Source organism: Heterodontus francisci, chromosome 11 (assembly GCF_036365525.1).
Source record: "Heterodontus francisci isolate sHetFra1 chromosome 11, sHetFra1.hap1, whole genome shotgun sequence".
Taxonomy (NCBI): Eukaryota; Metazoa; Chordata; class Chondrichthyes; order Heterodontiformes; family Heterodontidae; genus Heterodontus; species Heterodontus francisci.
In genome coordinates, this window is record NC_090381.1 from 23,668,679 (window position 1) to 23,692,676 (window position 23,998).

At 41.7% G+C, this 23,998-nt stretch overlaps 1 protein-coding gene across 2 annotated transcripts in view; it reads left to right on the forward strand.

Annotated features, from left to right (window-relative positions):
- ubxn7 (UBX domain protein 7) overlaps positions 1–23,998 on the forward strand; it is a 97,520-nt gene that overhangs the window by 60,926 nt on the left and 12,596 nt on the right. For both annotated transcript variants that reach the window (XR_010975935.1, XM_068041831.1), the window contains exons 6-9: positions 140–286; positions 5,696–5,786; positions 14,575–14,702; positions 15,008–15,410. Coding sequence is in view for 1 of the 2 variants with exons in the window: in XM_068041831.1 (XP_067897932.1) it covers positions 140–286; positions 5,696–5,786; positions 14,575–14,702; positions 15,008–15,410 (769 nt within the window). In the remaining variant the exon portion in view is untranslated. The remainder of the gene's footprint in view (positions 1–139; positions 287–5,695; positions 5,787–14,574; positions 14,703–15,007; positions 15,411–23,998) is intronic.

The window sequence follows — 23,998 nt, forward strand, 5'->3', positions numbered from 1 at the left end:
TTAGTATAAAATGGGTGGTGGATGGTCGGTACAGACTCGGTGGGCCGAAGGGCCTGTTTCAGTGCTGTATCTCTAAATAAAAAATACAAACCATGAAGTTACAATTTTCTAACACATTCATTCTTCCCCCTTTGGACAGGCGAAGGAGTCAGGACAGCTGCAGAACAAGTGGTTAATGGTAAACATTCAGAATGTGCAAGACTTTGCCTGTCAGTGCTTGAACCGTGATGTTTGGAGCAATGAGGCAGTGAAAACCATCATTCGAGAACATTTCATCTTTTGGCAGGTACTGAGAGGCTGGGGGTTGGGGTGTTGGTGTTAGAGCTTTCGTGAAAACTTTCAGTATATTATTGCTGGTGAAATGAAAGAAACTGCTTAACTGCATGTAAATCATAGTAATCCACTTTCCTGTAAATTTCGTCCCAGTGAAATGAATACACATTTAAATAATGCTTTCCTCCATCTATTTCCTTTATATTTGCTGTGGCAGATGTTGCTCGTGTTACACTCGTCTTGGTGCAGGGCCAAAGGAGGATCACATGTGCATAACAGCCCACCCAATCTTCCATCCGTTACAGATGGAAAATCAGGCAGGTTCTGTTTTGCGTGTAAGATCCTATTTCCCAGTTTTCCTCCATGCACCGCATCCTGGTGATTCTTTGCATGCAAGTGCAGAGGAAAATCCGACCACTCTGTAGCTGCGGTAATCATTCATTCTATCTGTCCGTTGTTTTGACAGTGTTCCGATGTGTTTTTGCTCCCTCTTTTGCTCTTGTATTCATTCCTGTGTTTTTCTCCCATCATTGTGAACAGTGAGGAGGATAGTGATAAACTTCAAGAGGGATTAGGCAGGCTGGTGAAATGGGCCGACAAGTGGCAGATGAAATGTAATGCAGGAAAAGTATGAAGTGATTCATTTTGGCAGGAAGAACAAGGAGAGGCAATATTATAAATTAAAGGCTACAATTCTAAAGGGGGTGCAGGAGCAGAGGGACCTGGGGGTATATGTGCACAAATCATTGAAGGTTGCAGGGCAGGTTGAGAAAGTGGCTAATAAAGCATATGGGATCCTGGGCTTTAGAAATAGGGGCATAGAGTACAAGAACAAGGAAGTTATGATAAACCTGTATAAAACACTGGTTTGGCCTCAGCTGGAGTATTGTGTCCAGTTTTGGGCACCACACTTTCGAAAGGATGTTGAGGCATTAGAGTCGGTGCAGAAAAGATTCACGAGACTGGTTCCAGGGATGAGGAACTTCTGTTCCTTGGATAGGTTGAAGAAGCTGTGTCTGTTCTCCTTGGAGAAGAGATGATTAAGAGGAGATTCGATAGAAGTGTTCAACATCATGAGGGGTCTGGACTGAGTATATAGGGAGAAACTGTTCCCATTGGCGAAAGGATCCAGAACCAGAGGACACCAATTTAAAGTGGTTTGCAAAAGAAGCAACAGCGACATGAGGATAAACCTTTTTTAGGCAGCGAGTGGTTTGGATCTGGGATGAATACTGCCTGAGAGTGTGGAGGAGGCAGATTCAGTGAGGCCTTCAAAAGAGAACTGGATAATTATCTGAAAAGAAAAAATGTGCACGGCTACAGGGAAAAGGCAGGGGCGAGGGACTAGGTGAGTTGCTCTTGCAAAGAACCGGCATGGACATGACCGGCCGAATGGCCTCCTTCTGTGCTGTAACCATTCTCATATTCTATTCTGTGATTCATTGCTTCAGTGTTTATTTTTTCTTTCTTGAAACTAATGCATTCACCCCAATTGCTTGTGCATATCATCTGCTGGAAGCAAGTGATGCACCTGACACAATGAATTGAGTTCCCAAGTCATATTTCATTGTATGACATTTGGGTAGTTCCAGATGGTTAAAACTTTTAAAAATTTCATCTATTTGACTTCAAGAATCTATTTTCTCTATTTAAAAGATCAAGGTAAATGGTACCCAAAAAAGTATCTGCTACTTGTTGGCCCCTTCCTGTATGAAATCAAGTCTTCATAGTTGCAGTCTCCTTTTATCTGTCAGACAGATGTGGTCTGCTTCTGTTTGAAGGAGAATTGATCTGCCCTTTAAGATCATGCATTTGCAATGAGTTGAGCTTCTACCATGAAATTTTCCATAAACCTGGTCTTTGTATCAATTAGAAGATCTGCTTAGCTCCCATCTTCGCTGAATATCTCATTTCATAAGGCCTAAGGTAAAATAGAACACTGAACAGGAAAGAGTCTTCCATCGTGTTTGTTTTTTTCGTACCCTGAATAGTTTGCTCCATGATGTCCTCTACCCAGCCAGTTATTTTCCTGAGGGAATGTTTGACAGAGTCTTTTCTGGGTCCTAAAACTAAATCAAGCATATCTCCACAATACTTGCCTATCTAATCCTTCTCTGTTATATGTTGCAGACTATTTGCTTTCCTTGACCTGATCTTTGCATGTCTGAGGAACCATTTTTGGAATCCTCAATCTGTCCTTAAACAGATGATTATCCAGCTGTTTTTTTGAAGGTGTTAATTGATGCATGTACTTATTTACTTGGGAGTTTAATCGTCTTATCTGTGATCTGGGGGCAGAGAATTCACCTTAATCTCATCATGTTTGAGCTTGTTAATTTTACAACTCATGTAAAATAGCTTGCCAATATTTACATTTAAAAATGCTGAGAGGAATAAATAAAGGCTTGGATCCTGATATTTCCTTGAAAACAAGTACAGTTCTATAGATCTGTCTTCATAACTTGGAATGTTAAGTCTCTGCATCATCCCTGTAGTTCCTCTCAACCCAGTCCCAAGATATCCTTTTCAGTATTCCAAACGTGCTCTCGATATTGAACTACATCTGATGGAATAACGTCTTTTTACTGACTATGATATGCCCCTGAGAGTTATCCCAGTACATGATTGTTACGACCGACCGCTCCTGCCAAAGCCCCCTATCAAAATATACGGTTCTGATTGTGGTGGGACCAACGCACTGTTAATTCAATCCTGTCGTTCCACAGATCGGCTAACATATCATTTAAAAACTTGCCAAATTAAAGAAAGACACCAAATTGTACCATTTATTAACCCCTGAATGAGGCTAACCAAACCAGGTGTCTTTAAATCAACAAATTAAGTCTTTAATTAAAAGAACTAAATTCTTAAACACTATGAACATTTAAAAATAGAAAAATCAGAGTCCTTGCAAATTTACAGACCAATGTTGTTCGAAGTCCTCCGAATTTCAACAATTTTTTTATTCATTCATGGGATGTGGGCGTTGCTGGCCAGGCCAGCATTTACTGCCCATCCCTAATTGCCCTAACTGAGTAGCTTGTTAAGCCATTTCAGAGGGCATGTAATGGTCAACCACATTGCTGTGGGTCTGGAGTCACATGTAGGCCAGAACAGATAAGGACAGCAGATTTCCTTCCCTAAAGGACATTAGTGAACCAGATGGGTTTTTACAACAATCGACAATGGTTTCATGGCCATCATTAGACTAGCTTTTAATTCCAGATTTATTAATTGAATTCAAATTCCACCTTCTGCTGTGGTGGGATTTGTCCCCAGAGCAATACCCTGGGTCTCTGGGTTACTAGTCCAGTGACAGTACCACTACGCTGCCGCCTCCCCCCACTTGTAAACACTTTCAACAGAATCAATCTGACTTTAGAGTTTTTGAGGGATAAAATATTGTCACAGTCTAACTTCCCTTTCTCCAATTTAAATTACCAGAGATCTCTGTCTTGGCTTGACTTTTTAGAATTTCGAGAGATGATAATTAAACAGACAAAAATCTTGTTTCCTTCAGTTTAAATGGTTGAGAGCTCTTTTTCAGTACTGACGTCATAACTGTCTGTGTCTTCTACCTGTGTTCAGTTAGGACAAACTGTCTTCAACTGCCAGTTCAAAACTGAATTGTAACAAATGTATCGCATCAGGCTCACTCCCAGTAGCTGTTTCCATGGTATCGAGAATGCACCTTTTGAATCGCAGTCTACAGATTGCTGTTTCTCAGGCAATGAAAATGCACCTTCCTCTAACTCCTCAGGCTTGCCAGCTCTTAAAGCAATATTGATCCCTTGCAAGCCTTAAAGGCAAACTGCATATTCCGAATAAAACTACAGGACCATGACAATGACTAACACTGCTAAGTTTCAAATTACATTTGTTTTCATTACATAATCACCTCAAATCGTTTACATTTCTGTCTTTACTGTCCTATCAGCTTCATATTTTATCATTCCTATTCTAATATGGAGTATTCTCCCGACATTAAAATCCAATAATCTTCCTTCAGCCCATCCACTTAATTGGTTTCAAATCTCTTTGAATTTTCTTATTATCTGCCTATATAACAAAGACTGACTTACATTTCTATAGCACCTTCCATGACCTCTACAGCCAGTGAAGTATTTTTTGAAGTATAGTCACTGTTGTAATGTAGGAAAGGGGGTAGCCCATTTGTGGACAGCAAGCTCCCATGAACAGCAGCGATAACCAGATAAGCTGTTTTAATAGTGTTGATTGAGGAATAAATATTGGCCGGGACAGTGAGGATAACTCCCCTGCTCCTCTTTGAAACAGTGCCATAGGATCTGCCAAGCCTTCCTGAGAACAGATGGGGGCCTCAGTTTCATGACTCATCCAACAGATGGCACCTGTGATTGTGCAGCGTTTCCTTCAGTACTGTAAAGGAGTGTCAGTCGAGATTTTTGTGCTCAAGTCTGGAGCAGCATTTGAACCCACAACCTTCTGATTCAAGCGAGAATGCTCCCAATTGGGCCACAGCTGACATGAGAATGTTGTCAGAATTTCTTATCACTTTACAAGAAGGTGTTCTCTGTAATAAACTGTGAACAACAGGGGGTCTGGACCATTTTCCCTCAAAGGAGGTTCTTTTGATCATTCCCACCTGCACTTTATTGCCAACCCAGTTTATAACCCAATTAGCTAATTTGCTATCATTGTGATGCACTTCCATTTTTGTCAAAAATCTCATGTAAATCATGATCAAATGACTTCTGAAAACCCAGTTCTTGTGATGCCATAATACTTTCTAATTGTCTCTGGTTCTGAAATGGAATGTACAGCTTGTTGTGTGGCTATAAGGGGAACCCAGATTGAGATTTAAATTGAGAAAATCCAAGTAGATGCACTCCACAAACCATATGATTGATTTTTAAAAGAATATATTTCAAGCACTCCATGAAGATTCACACTTCCATTTGAAGCAATCCTCAGACATTACCATTTGCATTATCAGTAAAAGAGGATTGGCATTTCAGTAGATTAATTTTAGAAGCAGAGTTAATCCTGTTTAAAAATTCCACACTCCATTTTTGGCAAATGGGTGAAAATAAGTTGAGAAATTGATCACCTGTCTTCATGTTTAAGGACTTTCACATTCTTCAGATGCAGCTGTCTTTCACACACTGAATATTTGGGTATCATTGAGTTTGGTTTCCCATTGGAGACATTTCTTTGACTTGTGGGATGCCACTAGCAGATCATTCAAAAATCAAATGGAAACAACGACCTAACAGCTTTCCTTTTTTCAGTTCTTCTGAATGAATTGATTAGCACAATGTGTTTGCCCTTCTCTTCAGCCTGATGATCTACCCATTTACCATTTCTTCATTAGTACTTTCGCATTCATTTCAACTGAACAATGTCTGTGTAACCTAGGTTTGATAGATAATCTCTCTTTCAGGTATACCATGACAGTGAAGAAGGACAACGATACGTCCAATTCTATCAACTTTCAGACTTCCCTTATGTGTCTATACTAGATCCCCGCACTGGTATGTGTCTTTTCATTTAGGATTCTGAAACCTTTTAAAATAAAATAATGGTGTTTTTTATAGCCTAGACGGCTTGCAGTTTGCCTGGCTTTGAGTAAAAGCACCTCGGTGTTTGAAGAGAAATCTAGTTTTGTACTTGTATGTTTTTGTGGTATTTCAGTGGTGACTGCGCTATACTGCTTGAAGTGTACAGATTTTCTGATAGAACCCCTTCTAGAAGAGGATCTCATCAGCAGAGCCCCATTTTAAAAATAAAGTTGATCTTACAACATTTTCTAATAAAGTGATTAAGACACTAACAGTTTCTTATTTTAATCTGGGATCATTGAATTTTGGCACAACTTGGCAGTAGTAAATTTGAATCTTGTCCTTTGAGATAGGGGTAATGTTTGGTACCTTCCACTTGGATTGATCAAATTAAAATAAACAATCCAACAGAATTATTAGCTACTTGGGGCCAGTAGTTCTTCCATGGATCAAAATCTTCAAACAGACATTTGTTTTATCTGGTTTGGGTTTAACATAGATACAATCTTGCAGCAGAGGGAGGAGGTCATTCAGTCCATCATGTCTGTACTGACTCTTTGAAAAAGCTAGTCAATTAGCCCCACTCTTGCTCTTCCCCCGTAGCCCTGCATTTTGTTCCCCTCCAATTATTTATTCAATTCCTCTTTGAAAGCCATCAGTGAATCTGCTTCCACCATCCTTTCAAACAAATTAAACTTGCCTTGCTACATTATCCTAAGTTTGCGGCATTCCGTTCAGTCAGTCAGTCAGTTCTCCAATCCACAAGAAAAGCTATCCCCAAGTTCAAGAATCTCCAAGGGCTATGTTGGAGCCTTGAAGCATGAAGCACTTGTAAGCTTCCCCCTGCAGTGTCCAGTCAGGGCCAACCTACTGTTTGTGGCCTTTGACAAGCAAGGTTATCTGAAGCAGAGTGGGAAGTGTCCCAGCTTTTGGAACCAGTCCGACCCCTCCAGGTCCCATTAATAAACCAGACTGCCTGGTCAATTAGCAAAGGTAGAATATTGTGGACAGTTTTGGTCGTCTTATCTGAGGAAGGATGTTCTTGCTATAGAGGGAGTGCAGCAGAGGTTTACCAGACAGATTCCTGGGATGGCGGGACTGACATATGAGGAGAGATTGAGTCGGTTAGGATTATATTCGCTGGAGTTCAGAAGAGTGAGGGGGGATCTCATAGAAACCGATAAAATTCCAACAGGACTTGACAGGGTAAATGGAGGAAGGATGTGCCTGATGGTGGGGGAGTTCAGAACCAGAGGTCATAGTCTAAGGATATGGGGTAAACCTTTCAGGACTGAGATGAGGAGAAATTTCTTCACCCAGAGAGTGAAATTTGCTACCACAGAAAGCAGTTGAGGCCAAAACATTGTATGTTTTCAAGAAGGAGTTAGATATAGGTCTTAGGGTCTAAAGGGATCAAAGGGTATGGGGCGAAAGCAGGAACAGGTTACTGAGTTGGATGATCAGCCATGATCAGATCAGAGTTCTGATGAAGGGTCACTGACCTGAAACGTTAACTCTGCTTCTGTCTCCACAGATGCTGCTGGATCTGCTGAGCATTTCCAGCATTTCTTGTTTTTGTTTCAGATTTCCAGCATCTGCAGTATTTTACGTTTATCCATAAAAGTCACAACGTGCAACAGGCATTCGGCCCAACCGGTACGAGTTGGTGTTTACCCTCCACAAGCAAATAGTTCCAATCACGTTTACCCGCCCTGTTCCCATATCCTTTCACCCACCTATCCAATCTTACCTTGAATGGTGATGTCGTTTCTGCCTCAACCACTAACCCTGGAAGTGAATTCCACAGCCTCACAGCTCTCTGTATGAAGTTTCTCCTGCCCTCTGTTCTAAGTCTGGCATTTAGTTTTGTATCTATGACCCCCCACCACCCTCCCCCCCCCCCCCCCCCAGCCACTGGGCTTCTGCTTCTCTCTATCCCATCCCATCCTTTCATAATTAGACACAATTCCAAGAATTATCACCTTGCTCTACTCCAAACCATCAATGCCCTTCTGAAGATTGGACAGGCACCCAAACTACACACAGTATTTCGCAGATTAAACAACAGCTTAGTGATATCTCATCAGCCTCCTAAAAATCCACATACTGATGGCACATGGGATTATTGTGAGGAGGTGATGTTGCGAATCAGGTGATGGTACTTCACTCCTACAAAAAGGAAAACTAGGAGATATGTCATCCAACTAATCCTGCGCCCCTTCACTGCAGTCAGCAGGTGGCCAGTGACCACCCCCTTAGCTGGTGATTTGTGGTTTAAGATGCCCGAAAGAGAAGGAAAAGGCCAGATAGACTAATCAGCTAATCACTTACAGCAACTCCTAGTGAGGAGCAGCACAGCATGGGGACATTAAGTGCTCACTAGAAGGACAAACTGACCAACACTAGCCATAAGGAAATGGAGCAACCAGCACACAGTAACCATGCAAGAAGGCCATATTGGACGTGCGAATTGTGCTGAAGATCGGTCTCCTCGGAAGGCGTAGAAGTAAGACCCAGTGGAAGGTTAAAGCTGAAACAGTGGAACTGTGTACAGGAAGGCCTGAATGGAAGACTTGCAGAAGGGTCACTGCGATGGCAAGGTCTGGTGATGTCCGAGGGCCACCTTGTTCATGACTGTCACGATTGCAGGGACAGACTGGCGCTCTCCATGCTGGGAATGGAGCGAAAAGGCTCACAATGTGACTCGCAACTGAATTAAAACAGGAAGTGGGGAAAAAAGGGCATTGAAACGAAATTTGCTGCTGACCAGTGCATGACCTATCCTTGGCCCAGATTTAGCTAATTGGTTGTCTCACTTCGCAGGCTTTGGTAGCTGATTTTTGATCCAGATCATCTCATAAACATGATCATCTTTACCTAGTCCATAGAGATGTGACATGTGATCCTGTCCTCCTCAAATTGAGGGTTAATGGGTTGACTCCATGTTTAAACAAATCTGACTATCTGCCAGTATGAAAACAGAAAATGCTGAAAACACTGACCAAGTCAGGCAGAGCATTTTTAGGCAATGCAGCAGCCCATCTTTAAACCAGGCCTGTGAACCAAAGGTAATGCAGAGCCAGTTGTATGGGTTGTACAGCTATACTTGGCCTGAGGCTAGGTGACACATTCATTTTTTTCACTACTAGGTTGAGGAAGCAACTTTCTCATTGGAAACTATGTAATTAGTCCATCATACAGCCAAGCCTTGTGTTTGATATTTCTTTCAAGATATGACAGCGGGAGCTTTGTTTCGGTGCCTTCATGTGATAGGAGGAGAGTCCTTCATTGGTAAATCTGTTTTTGCTAGAAAGCAAGCTGATGGTGTAACTCTGTTGGCAGTTTGAAGGGGAGCATAATACCAGCAGGATGGTCTGCATTGAAACTAAAAATATGAGAAGATAGTGGATGCCAAAAGGCTCTTTTACCTTGAGCAATCCTGTCTAAAGGACCATGTTTATTGTAAGTTTAGCATATAGATTGGAATACTGTCTATAACTCACTGCTGTGACATGGAACTATTGAAAAATCTATCCAGTGATGGGTATAATGTTGTTTATGTAATTCTTAAAGAATAATTCATGCAATATTAGTGCATCAGGATTATCAAATGCTGTATTCTTATATTAAATGGTCATTCTTCATGTGTAAGCCTAAGCAGCAAGTGTTGAGAATACTAGGTTTTGGCATCCCAATAAACATATGCCAGGAAATCAGACAAATCCTTTAACTCCTCATTAAGGCATTATCTGGGGATTTGCTGCCCTGTTAGGTCTAGGAATGAATGATGCCCAAGTATAGGTTGCTGAACCATCTTACACTTAGCCGGTTTGGATTGCATTTGAGTTCACTAACCCTTGATTAAGACATTTGTATTTATTTTATACTGTTAAGTAAATTAATTAACTCTTACTTGCTGGGTCACCAAAGAAGTCAGACAGCAAGTCATGCACTAACCATTTATTGGTTGCAAAATCAAAACATTGGGTATACAAGTGCTTAATAGATATGAATAGACATAATCAAGGTCATCTAGCTGCTTGAATAGCAAATATTTAATGGAAACTTACTTAAATGAGTAGCCAAGGTTGCACTTGCAATTCAATGAATCACTGTAAATCAGCATTAATGGACGCTGTGTATTAATTACAGCAGCGGTCAGAGTTTGAGATTATTAAAATTGTTGAGGTTATTTCCAGGTTAAATTCCTAGATAGATGATAAGTGAGCAGCTTAATAGCTAGTCTATTGAACACTGTCGAGGCTTTGTGTGCACAACAACATTCCAGAGCTTTTATGATATCCTTATGAGCGACATGGCTGATTTAATCTCTGTCCTTCGCTGGGATACAGGTATTAACTTCTGGAGCGTTGTGCCTTCGGCAGGACTATCTGTTAATTGCACAGAGAGTAACTTGTACCTTTGATTCTAGTTGAAGCCACTTTATGCACAAATAACAGTTGAGCTAGTTGGCTTGCCTCTCACCATTTCTGATCTCAGACACTTGTACAGTTAAATGACACACTTATCTCTGTCTCTTATGGACTTGTGCAGCCTTACAATTATAATAGTACAGGTAAACTATTCAACTAAGGAAGTATCCTGATCCTGTCATCTTATAATTACTCCCTGCAATACTCACTAAATAGTAATTAGTAACTGAAAGCGCAGCTAATTCCTCATCACCATGCCTTGGGATATCAGTGCTATTTGTGGTCCCTGATGATATTGGTTGAAAACAGGTAACACAAAATACAATTTTTCATTTATCTTACAATATATCAGGTCAGGCTCATCATGTGTTAATTTGTTTGTTGGTAACTTCTAGAGCTTCACAAGATCCACACAATCATCGCATTCTCTTTAAAGGCCTCGGCTTGTAAAACCTCCTGGCTTTCTCCATTCTCCACCAGGAACAGTTGTGCAGTCTTTCCTTTGGAATCAGTTGATGACTGCTGTATTTTTGCCATTGTCTCCTCTCTGTATGGCCAGGTAACTGTGATACAAATTTTACTTTGCACAACTGTCCATATTATTTGTGCTTTTGTGAGAAGTTCTCATTCAGTTCCCATACTAGGCTTTATGCTTTTTAAGAAATTTGTTATTGGGATATGGGCGTCGCTGGTAAGGCCAGCATTGATTGCCCATCCTGATTGCCCTTGAGAAGATGGTGTTGAGCTTTCATCTTGAACCACTGAAGTCCATGTGGTGTAGGTACACCCACAGTGGTGCTAGGAAGGGAGTTCCAGGATTTTGACTCAGCGACAATGAAGGAATGGCGATTATAGTTCCAAGTCAGGATGGTGTGTGACTTGAAGGGGAATTGGCAATTGTGGTGTTCCAATGTGTCTGCTGCCCTTGTTCTAGATGATAGAGGTCGCGTGTTTGGAAGGTGCTGTCGAAGAAGCCTTGATGAGTTGCTGCAGTGCGTCTTGTAGATGGTACACACTGCTGCCACTGTGCACCGGTGGTGAAAGGTGTGAACATTTAAGGTGGTGGATGGGGTGCCAATCAAATGGGCTGCTTTGTCCTGCATGGTGTCGAGCTTCTTGAGTGTTGTTGAAGCTGCACTCGGCCAGGGAAGTGGGGAGCTTTCCATCACACTCCTGACTTGTGCTTTGTAGATGATGGACAGGCTTTAGGGAGTCAGGAGATAAGTTACTTTCCTCAGAATGCCTAGCCTCTGACCTACTCTTGTAGTCACAGTATTTATATGGCTGGTTCAGTTGAGTTTCTGGTCAGTGGTGAACTCCTGGATGTTGATGGTGGGAGATTCAGCAATGGTCATGCCGTTGAATGTCAAAGGCAGGTGGTTAGATTCTCTCTTGTTGGAGATGGTCGTTGCCTGGCACTTGTGAGATGCAAATGTTACTTGCCACTTATCAGCCCAAGCCTTAATGCTGTCCAGGTCTTGCTGCATGCAGGCACGGACTGCTTTGTTGTGTGAGGAATTACGAATGGGACTGAACACTACAATCATTAACCAACATCTGCACTTCTGACGTTATGATGGAGGGAAGATCATTGATGAAGCAGCTGAAGATGGTTGGGCCTAGGACACTGCCGTGAGGGACCATCTTCCTTGGTGCTAGGTATGACTCTAGCCAGTGGGCTCCTTGATTCCACACTCGATCAAATGCTGCCTTGATGTCAAGGGCTGCCACTCACACCTTGCCTGTGAAATTGATCTCTTTTTGTCCATGTTTGGACCAAGGCTGTAATGAAGTCTGGAGCCGAGTAGTCCTGGCAGAATCCAGACTTAAGCATCAATGATCAGGTTATTGATGAGTAACTTCCATAACTCCTTCCATCGCTTCGCTGCTGGTTGAGAGTAGATTGATGGGGTGGTAATTGGCTGGATTGGATTTGTCCTGCGCTTTGTGGACAGGACATACCTAAGCAATTTTCCACATTATCTGGTAGATGCCAGTGATGTAGATGTACTGGAACAGCTTGGCTAGGGACGTGGGTAGTTCTGGACCACAAGTCTTCAGCACTACAGCCAGGATGTTGTCGGGGCATTGATGAATCTAGTGCCTTCAGCCGCTTCTTGATATCAGGTGGAGTGTATTGAATTGTCTGACGACTGGCATCTCTAACACTGGAGACCTCAGGAAGAGGCCGAGCTGGATCATCCACTCTGCACTTCTGGCTGAAGATAGTTGCAAACGTTTCAGCCTTGTCTTTTGCACCGACGAGCTGGGCTTTCCCCATCATTGAGGATGGGGATATTCATGGAGCCTGCGCCTGCTGTTAGTTGTTTAATTGTCCTCCACCATTTATGACTCTTATTTGGGAAGACGACAGAGCTTTGTTCTGATCCCTTGGTTGTAGGATTACTCAGTCTGTCTATAGAATGCTGCTTTTGCTGTTTAGCATGCATGTAGTCCTGTGTTCTAACTTCACCAGGTTGGCACCTCATTTTTAGGTATGTCTGGTGCTGCTCCTGGCATGCTAGTCCTACACGCCTCCCTGAACCAGGGTTGGACCCCTGGCTTGACATAATGGTGGAGCGAGGGTTAGTCCCAGGGTCACAGATTGTGGTGACATACATTTCTGCTGCTGCTGATGGCCCACAGCGCCTCATGGCTGCCAAGTGTCAAGTTGCTAGATCTGTTCTGAGTCTACTCATTTAGCATGGTGATAGTGCCACACAACCTGATGAATTGTGTCCTCAGTATGAAGATGGTACTTTGTCTCCACAAGGCCTGTGAGGTGGTCACTCATATCAATACTGTCATGGACAGATGCATCTGCGACAGGTGGATTGTTGAGGACATGGTCAAGTAGGTCTTTCCCTCGTTGATTACCCCACCACCTGCCGCAGGCCCAATCTGACAGATATATCTTTCAGGACTTGACCATTTGCTACCGAGCCACTCTTGGTGATGGACATTGGAAGGCCTCCACCCAGAGTGCATTCTGTGCCCTTACTACCCTTGGTGGTGCTTCCAAGTGGTGTTCAACATGGAGAAGTACTGACTTACCAGTTGAGGGAGGGCGGTGTGTGGTAATCATGACATTTCCTAGCCAATGTTTGACCTGATGCCATGAGACTTCATGAGGTCCAGGGTTGATGTCCCCAGATGTTAGTGAGGAGGACTACATACACTCCATAGTGGACTAACTCCAGCTGCAAATGGCTACCCATAGTGGCTGGGGCTCAATTTTGACCAGCGTGGCATATACCTTTTCATCTGTTGACAAAGTCTCATTGGCAGCAGTCCTATCAGTTAACATACAAAGGTGCAGGCGATACCTCCAGAAGACTGCTGCATTGGGACCTACTAGGATTGTTGCTCAACTATAGTATTTGATACAGTACATATCAAGCAGCTACTGTGTTTCTCATTAAAAGCATCTTTCTTGCTCGCCTACAATTACTAGCTTTCTGTAACCTGTGCATCCTGTTGAGATATTTGGATCATGCAAACATTCCTGGCTCAGGTACTCAACGAGGCTCCCACGACTCAGAATTTGATGGTTGACTTGCTGTTTGAAAGCAGTAACTTAATTTCCACATATTTAGTGCTCCTCTTGTGCAGGAGAGCATGTCAGTGTTTTACAATAATGAGGATGCAATGGATACCAAAGGTGAGGAAACGAAAAGGAACAGAGAGGCTCAGATGGGATACTGAAGGTACAGTCAAAGAGGAGGGTTTTGAAAGGGAGGCAGGTGACAAGGCGGGTGGAGAATTCCAGCGGGCAGGAGCATATTGATTGAATGAGCAGCTGCCGATGGCAAGGGACAAGGAGAATTCTGGTGTTGGAGGAATGCAGAATATGTGTAAGATAGGAAATTAACAAAGAAGCTGTCTGTGCATTAAACAGAGCTGAGCTTCAAATGCTGCCCACATTTGTTTTCTAAGGCTATTGCTCACACAGTTGTAAGAATTGTTAGTTCTATAAATGCTGGATAACATTTATTAAGAGGCAATGAAGTATCTTTTTGGATGGGAAATTTAAACAATCAATTTCTCAAAATATGCAGAAGTGATTGGCGTCCTTTTTTGCCTATGCAAGGAATGTGAAGGATAACGAGTAACCAAACTATAAATGATCATAGTGCAAAATTTAAAGAAAACGTTTTCAAATATTGATGGGATGTATAATCAGAAAGCTGAGAGCTTCTTTCTCGGCAATGAAACAGGAAACTATTGTTTAATGTTGTCACTAAATTCAGATATAGAGCACAATATGAAGTTTTCTTCCTCCTTTCTCCTCCCTTCTCACTCCCATCCCCACCAATCTTGTTTTTCAGGTCAAAAGCTAGTTGAGTGGCGCAACTTAGATGTGAATTCCTTCCTGGAACAGGTGACGGGATTTTTAACAGAGCATGGTCTGTTAGATGGACTCTCCTGTAGCCCACCAAAGAAACGTCTGCGTTCAGTAAGTATGCAGAAGCGTGTGTGCTAAAGGGAATGCACTTTGCGAGTACCCTGATGTTGGCTTTGTGGGGAATGATGGGAAAGAAGGTGGTGTTCCATGGAGCTGATGTAAGTGGATGGTGGAATACCAGATTTAAGGGTATGGTGGGCAAAAGAATGGGTAGTGGGGAAGGAAACACGGGTTTGTGTGTTTCAGAGCTTTGAGGATAATTCTTTTCAATATTTAAATATTTTAATCCATTATATGATGGTCTGCCTACATTTCTTGTTCGATTTATTGCTGAACTGTTTCGCCTGATCTGTTAGGAGAGTTTAATTGACGCCAGCGAAGATAGCCAGCTAGAAGCAGCGATCAAGGCATCTCTACAAGAGACGCACTACGAATCCTCTAGCCCTGAGAATGAGGATCCGTCAGACGAGGAGTCGGAGGCAGAAGCATTCTCGGACAGTGAAGGGTTCATCTCGATCAATGGATCGGATGAAGAAAGGGAAGAGGAAAGTAGCACAAAAAAGAAATCATCACCCCGCAAGGATCTGAGTTGTAAACAGACACGTGTAGAATTAACTGAAAGGACTGAGGCAGGGAAGGACACTGGTTTGGAATTTTCCTACAAGGACATGACTGAGAAGATTCGATCAGGGGGAGATGCAGAAACCTCAACAAAGCAGCAAGAGATAGAAGACACAGCAGAGTATTTTGATACCAGTGGTAAGGACCTTTTTCTGTTTTTCCTTAAGAAATTCACATTTGTGTGTATGCTCTGAGGAACTGGTGAGCTGTTGAACAGATTCCCATCAACAATTTCATTCTTTATTCTGAAGTTGAAAGATCAGTTATGTATAACTGAGCAAAGCTGCTGTACACATGTACCTCACAGAATGCGATACAACATTTTGTCTGCTGTCTTCATAATCGTGTTTAAATCAAGACCTCTGATAAATTAGGTTGTTGTACCATCCTGCAAAGAGCATTGAGTATTTCAGAGGGAGCATAAATAGCAACCTTTTGAGGTACTTTGTTTATGGAAATTTATGTAAACTTATTAAAAGGCATCTACATATCAACAAATTGCACAACCCAGCTTATGACTTTCCTGTACATTAATTCTCTTGGGAGGCCCAGGAAAATGGGACCGAAACTGCTGTTGGCCTCTTCCAAACTATTCAATTCCATTGAATTATCAGTTCCCCTGCCTGTCAACACCACTTTCTTGACCCACAGCCCATTTTACACTCTGAAGTACCCCATTAATTCATTCCCATTATCCTCCAGTTCCTGCCGTTATTTCCTGCCTTAAAACATTTTAAGTGCAAATATGCTGCTTTTAAATTAATGGATGGGAAATCACACACCTACATACAAACACACAGCCAAAAGATAATTGATCTATAAGCCACCTGTTCATTTGCTTTTATGCTATCAACAACTGATTCACGATCAAAGCTCCTACTGTTCTTCCATCTCTCATGGTGGTGTTTTTCTTTGCGGAGTTTTTGTAATATTTATGTAAATTCATCACGTACCTGAAGTCAAATCTTTAAGAATTCAATCTTCAATTTCTTTCAAAGTTTTCTAGAAAGAGTGAAGAAAACCTCATCCTCACAATGCAAGGGCACATGCTCCTTCTCCAATTGCTGTTCATACAAATTGCATGTTAGAAAATACTGCAAGCTGCACATGCTCAGAATATATGTGTGATTGAAAGCCCCATCATAATTATTGAGGTAGAAATAGCCAATTAAAACCCAGGCTTTTGAGAGAGGCTGTCACCATGAGGTAAACGCAATAATAGGATATTAAATATAAAAGACAGTATAATGGATAAATGTAATCATGTTATTGAGAAATAATGTATTTCTTTGAAACTTTTATTTAGTTTAAACCTTTAATTTGGATAATTGCTGAGGGGGGAGGGGAGAAAGTAGGCCAAAAATTCTCGGGCAGCATTTTGAGTGATTAGTGAGGGATAAGATATTACATTGCCACCTAATGGTCAGAGCTTTTAATTGAACAGTGGCACAGTAGTGCTACATAAAGCATGACAACAGGGAGTAAAGTTTGGTAGACGGGAAGCATTCATGGATGTCAGAAAACTTTTGTAAAAATTCAAATGCTTCTTGAAATTAAGCAAATGGGAGGTGATATAAAAGTATACACTGCCAACTGGAATACAAAAGGTTAATCCATAGCAGTATTTCTACTTAGTTTTGAGATATAGGACATGGGTAGAAATGTAAACGGCAAGTTCAGAATTGCAGTCAAAAAGCATTTCTTCAGAAACAATAATTAATAGCTGGAATGGTCTCCTGGGCAGTAATGGAGCCAAGAATTGTGTAGTTATGGAAGGATGGGCTGAATGGCCTCCCTTCTGTACTGACCTTTGTGATGCTTGAATGCAGATTGACCACCCTGCTTGCCAGATGTTCCTGGTCCGAGCTGGCCAAAATAATGGCCAAATATGAAATGTTGACATTTTTTGTGGATAAGGGTGGTACAGAAAAAAGCGAAGAAGAGTGCCTACTCCTGTCAGCCATCATCAACATTGCAAGTGCCTTGACTCCCTGTCTTTCCCGGAACTTAACTACATTGTGTGAGGTCAGGGCATTGTCCTTTAGATATTGTCCTTTTTTGTGAGAAGAGATCTGATCCTGTCAAAAAGCAGTGTATGTCACTGGAAATTCAGTGAATTGATTTTAATATGGATATGGAAACATTTGTAAAGCAAATGGAAGGAGTTCTCAGTAACTCAAAAATGGTCAATAGGGTGGCATCTATGTTGTCGGTGCTTTTGTTCATAGGCTATATTGCATAAAACTCTCAGCCTATACAACCAGTTGCCACATGAGGGTGTTTCTGCCTTTACTTAAGGCATTTTTAAATAGCTAGATTTAAAATAAAAGTTTTATTTTCTTTGCTTAATATTCAAAAAATAGGACCACAGATCATGCCTCTGAGAAAGCAATGTATTCCTTTGTGCAAAAGACAATTAAAATAAAAATTTTGATGGTTACGAACATACGAATTAGGAGCAGGAGTAGGCCACTCGGCCCTTCGAGCTTGCTCCGCCTTTCAGTACGTTCATGGCTGAACTGATTACTCCACATTTCCAACTACCCCCAATAACCTTTCACCCCCTTGCTTATCAAGAATGTGTCTACCTCTGCCTTAAAAATATTCAAAGACTCTGCTTCCACCGCCTTTTGAGGAAGAGAACTCCAAAGACTCACAACCCTCAGAGAAAAAAAATTCCCCTCATCTGTCTTAAATGGGAGATCCCTTATCTTTAAACAGTGACCCCTAGAGGGAAAAACATCCTTTCCGCATCCACCCTGTCAAGATCCCTCAGGATCTTATATGTTTCAATCAAGTCACCTCTGTGGCTCGGGCAGTAATCCGGAGATTATGACCCTTGAGGACCTGTTCCTTAATTTCGTTCCTAGTGCTTTATACTCCCCAAACAGGTCCTCCATCCTAGCCTTGCCTATTCTGGACCATTGGGGGCTGGGGGGGTGCATGGAGGGTGGGGCTTGTTTATGAAAATGGGCTGGTGTTGGGCATGAAAAAAAATCATATGAGCTTGAATCACAACAAAGGCAATGGACCTCTTCCGTGTGTTTCACAAAAGATATTCATCAGTCCATGTGTCTTGACAGTTGTAAGTCTCTGAATCTACTTTTCCATTTCTTGGATTCTTACCTTCTACTTCGATCAGACAACAACTATGCATAGCGGAAGTTGAATAATCAGAGCTTCGGAAATGTTGAAACACTGTCTTTTGTAATACCGGGAGATTAAGCAATCCTGAATTATTTCAAGCAACCTTGAGCAATCCTGAATGATTTCTAGTGCCCAGCTCACAGGCTAGTGCCACTTCCACCTTTCATCTCCTAGCTCCTCCACCAAGCCTGTGTGCAGCCAGGAGGCTGATGCTCCATGTTCGCTTTTGAATGCAAAGTTATTGCATAGAGAAAGAGCTTGCCTGATTGCATCTTTTTCATTTCAGGATGCCCAAAAGCAATTCAGAGCCAATGAACTACTGTTAAGCTAAAGCCACTGCTTTGTGGCAAGCATGATAGTTAATCTGCACACAATGACCCATTAATCTGTTTTAATGGTGTTGGATAATGGATAAATGCTGACCATGTCATTGGTAGACCTCTCATGCTTCTCTCGAATACTGCCATGGGATCTTTACATCTTTAAATCCACCTGAACAGGCAGACAAGGCCTGAAACTAAGGACTATTCTCAACTACACATTAACTGCAATTGTGACTTACCTGTGAGTCCAGTTGTCAGAACTACTTTGATGTTTGCAATTAAGGCAGATTTCTCTATGCAAATCACATTGTTACGACCGTGGCGGGAGGAGTACATTGTTAATTCAGTCCCACTTCTCCACAGGTCACAACAGATATTTAAATTTTCCCACTTATTTAAACAGTCAATCAGATACTTCCCCCGGAATAAAGTACATCAGCCAGGTTTCTTTAATAAACAACTAAATTATCTGTTTTTTATAAACCAAGGCTTAACCAATAATGAAGTAAATCATACACACAAATGGCAATATTAAAGCCCCTTATTTCATCCTAGCCTTCACGCGCACACACGTACATGCACAACCAGTTAACTGGGGGGAAAAAGGGATTTTTGTTTCCAGCTGTTGGAAAGAAATAGAAGGAATACAATAAAACACCTAGACGGAAAAGAAGTTATGGAAGTCCTTTGTTTTGGTGAGGTGTCCCAAAGGCGAATAGGTGGCTGTCAATGGAATTTTCCTAGAGCAGTTCTTTCCAGGCGATGTTGATGATGAGTCTGGGTGGGCTTCACAAAGATGCAGCACAGAAAGCTCCAGTCAGGCTTTAAAGCAGGAAGCAGCAACAAGGATTTTTCTTTGATCTGATAGCAGCAATATAACAGTAAACGTTTCTTCAAATACAGGAGGAAATATTAGAACTTGATTCAGGAATTCTTTAAAGATGCAGGGATCTTCAAATACAGGAAAGATATCAGGCACAAAGCAAATCCTTCCTTCCTTCTGTTTTCAGCCAAACCAATTGGCTTTTTTAACAGTTCAAAATGAAACCATTTTTTTCCAGTGCTATGACAAGTCCTATGACAACCATAAATCCTGGCCTGTCATTCCTTTCTAAACATCCTTTTAGAGTTACAAGCACACCCCTCTGCTGGGTTATTTGCAAACAGATGCTTTCCAGTAAGACCTTTTTGTTGACCTTCCCTTTTTTTAATCTACAAAGTTCAGCAATTTCCACATGTCCCAATATCCAGAATTCAACTATAAGTTCTTTAAGACATAGTTTACAAAAGAAAGGGAAGCAGTCTCATAACATGTCCATACTTGGCGAAACGAAACTCCAATTTTGAATGCGTTTTATTACAATGTAAAGAAGTTGAAAACATTTTAAAACGTTCTCACACTCATCCCTCCATTCACTCTTTACTTAAAGTTAATATAATTTTGCTTTGTACCATTTTTACTCCTATAACTCAAACAAAGTTAGACTTGTGTTAAAGCATCTGCAATAACATTTTTGCCCAAATTTTGGCCCAACAGTAAACTCCATCTGAATATTCTGGGTTTTAAATTTTTCCACATGGCTTAGGGGGTTACGATTAGTATATATCAGTGTCTGTCTCGTTGCGGCGGATATAGACCTGAAAATGTTTGAGCCAATAATAGACCTAAGGTTTCTGTTTCCACTGTGGAATATCCTTTTAGGTGTTAATTTAATTTTTTTGAAAAGTATCCCACTGACCTTTCTATGCCCGATTCATTGTCTTGTAACAGGACTGCACTGACCCCGAGGTCACTAGCATCAATCGCTACCTTGAAGGTCTTGGTGAAATATGGAGCAGGCAACACTGGTTCATTAGACAAAATGGCCTTCAGCTTTTCAAAAGATGCCTGGCACTCCCCTGACCACACTAGCTTGGTTTTCTTTTTCTGTAGCAAATCTGTTACTGGAGCAGCTACAGTGGTGAAATTTGGTACAAGCTTCCTGTAGAAATCACACATCCCCAAAAACCTCATGATTTCTCGCTTACTATTAGGGGTAGGGAACTCCACCAAGGCTTCAACTTTCGCCATTCTTGGCAACACTTGTCCTGGCCCTACTATATGCCCGCGGTGGGTCACTCTCGCTTTTGCCCAGGTTTACCACTAAATCAGCTGCTTGTAATTTTTTTAAACAGAGTTGCTAGTTGTTTCAAGTGGTCCTTCCAGGTGTCACTGTATATCAATACATCATCAAGGTAAACTACACAGTTAGGAACACTGGCTACCATTTGATTCATTAGTCTCTGAGAGTTTGCTGGGGCATTTTTTAGCCCGAATGGCATCACTTGGCACTGGAAAAGACCGTCCGGTGAGACAAAAGCTGATATTTCTTTCGCTCAGGGTGTTTAATGAACTTGCCAGTATCCCTTTAACAAATCTCTCTTTGTAAGAAACATGGCACTGCCCACTCTGTCAATGCAGTCTTTCAAGCGAGGAATTTGGGTAGGAGTCTGCCTTTGTTACTGCATTAACTTTTCTGTAGTCTATGTGGAGTCTAGTTGAACTATCAGGTTTAGGCATTAATACTATCAGTGAACTCCAGCTGCTTTGACTGGTTCAGTTAGGTGGTTTTCCAGCATGTATTGGATTTCTGCTTTTATTTGGGCCTGTTTGTCAGAACATAAGCAGTAAGGACGTTGCTTTACAGGAACGGATTCCCCTACATCCACATCATGTGTGGCTAAGGTTGTATAACCTGGTTTATCCCTACAGACTCTTTTAAATGCTGAGTAGCTTTGTTAGGTCTTCTCATTGTTCTGCATCTAAATATGAAAGCATAGTGCCCAATCTTCCTAGCAATTCAGGTTCAGTTTAAGAATTGTCTAGGCCTCCTTTTGCCTCATTTGCCTCATCCTCACTATCCCTTTCATTCTTCACTAACCCTACTACCTGACATACCTGGGCTTGCTTATCCTTCTCCTGGCGATAATATTGTTTTAACATATTAATACGACACAGCTGATTCTTTTTCCGGCAATCTGCGGTGTCAATCAAATAACTTGCCTTACCAATTCTGTTGACCACTTTATACGGACCACTGAACTGTGCTTTTAATGGTTCACCCTGTAAAGGTAGTAATACCAACACTTCATCCCCTGGTTGAAATGTTCTGGTCTTAGCATGCTTATCTGCCCTTTTTTTCTTAGTTGTTTGGGATTCTTTTATGTGTTCCTGAGCGATATTGCAAGCTCTCATGAGCCATTTCCAGAACACGGATACATGGTCTAGTACAGAAGATACATTCCCCCTGTTCTAAAAACCTTTCTTTAGTTTTATAGGACCTCTAATCTCATGTCTGTAAACTAATTCAAAAGGACTAAAACTTGTAGACTCATTAGGTGAATCTCTAGTGGCAAATAAAAGAAAGTCTACCCCTTTATCCCAATCATGGGGAGATTCATGACACTATGCCCTGATCATTGTTTTGAGGGTCTGGTGGTACCTTTCTAAAGCTCCCTGTGTCTGTGGGTGATATGCTGAAGACTTTAACTCTGTTATACCCAAATTATCCATAACTTCTTGAAATATTTTAGACATAAAATTGGAACCTTGATCTGACTAAATTTCAATTGGTAGTCCATATCCAGTGAAGAATTCTAACACTACCTTAGCAGTAATTGTTCTCAAGGGAATGGCCTCTGGGAATCGAGTAGCCATATCCATGATGGTGTCCCGCTTTTGTTTTTGATAAGGTTCCTACACAGTCTACCAACACCCTACCAAATGGTTCCCCAATAACAGGTATAGGAATTAGAGATACCAGTTTTATGGCAGGTTGCAGTTTTCCCGCAATCTGGCACATATGACACGTTTTACAAAACTGCACCACGTTCTTGGAAAGACCTGGCCAGTAATAATGTTAACTTATGCGTGATTTGTTCTTTGGGATCCCCATATGTCCCGCTATAGGAATTTCATGCGCTAACCTTAATAATTCCTGGTGATACTTAGCCGGGTACCGCTATCTGTTGAACAGCCATCCATTCTTCGTCCGCAGGTTTCTGACGCGGTCTCCACTTCCTCATCAGAACACCATCTTTAATATAATAGCCTTCTGGAACTCCTTTTGCTTCAGCTTCTGTCAAAGCTGATTGTGCCACTTTATTTATCTTTGGTACAGCTTGCTGAGCTGTGACCAGAGAAGATATATTAAACATTTAGATTTAGAGATACAGCACTGAAACAGGCCCTTCGGCCCACTGAGTCTGTGCCGATCATTAACCACCCATTTATACTAATCCTACATTAATCCCATATTCCTACCACATCCTCACCTGTCCCTATATTCCCCTACCACCTACCTATACTAGGGGAAATTTATAATGGCCAATTTACCTATCAACCTGCAAGTCTTTTGGCTGTGGGAGGAAACCGGAGCACCTGGAGGAAACCCACGCAGACACACGGAGAACTTGCAAACTCCACACAGGCAGTACCCAGAATTGAACCCGGGTCACTGGACTGTGAGGCTGCGGTGCTAACCACTGCGCCGCCTTTTTCTTTTGGATTATCTAAATCCCAAAGAAAGTTTCAGATATTCGGCTATCTGTGTGTGGTGCCAATTATGCCTCCAACAATGAAACTTTTTTAGCCATTGCTTGGGTTATGACACACAAAGGAAACATTTCTGGAACCTTTTCCTGTAACTGTTTTGTCTCCAACTTCACTTGATTTCTCTGGGATTACTGGAGAAGCTATTACTTTTGCTCCAGCCAAATTATTCCCCAGGAGTAGGTCAATTCCATCTACTGGCAAACTTTGGACAACTCCGACAGTTACCGTCCCAGTCATCAGGTGCACCTAGAGTGTGACCTAATACAAACGGACGGGTATATACTCTTCGCCAATACCATTCACTAAAACTTTAGCACTCCATGTGCTCTCTGGTGGAAATGTTATGCCTTTCCCCAGCAAAAGTGTTTGGGTGGCTCCCTAACTAAAACTGTAGGTTTGCCTGCCTCACTTAGGGGATAAGGAGTTACTTTTCCTTTCGACAAGAGTTCCCTATAACTTTCAAATATCTTATTCTCAACCCCTACACTCACATTGGTTTTTGTATTTGGCTTTACAGCTGCCGTCAAAGCTACAGTCTGATCTGCTGTACTGTTGAGTCAGAGCCACTTTCTCTGCATTGGCTTTGTGTACCCCAATATGTCCCATGAGTTTACCTTGCAGCTTCCAGCATTCTGCACGAAGATGTCCCACCTTGTGACAAT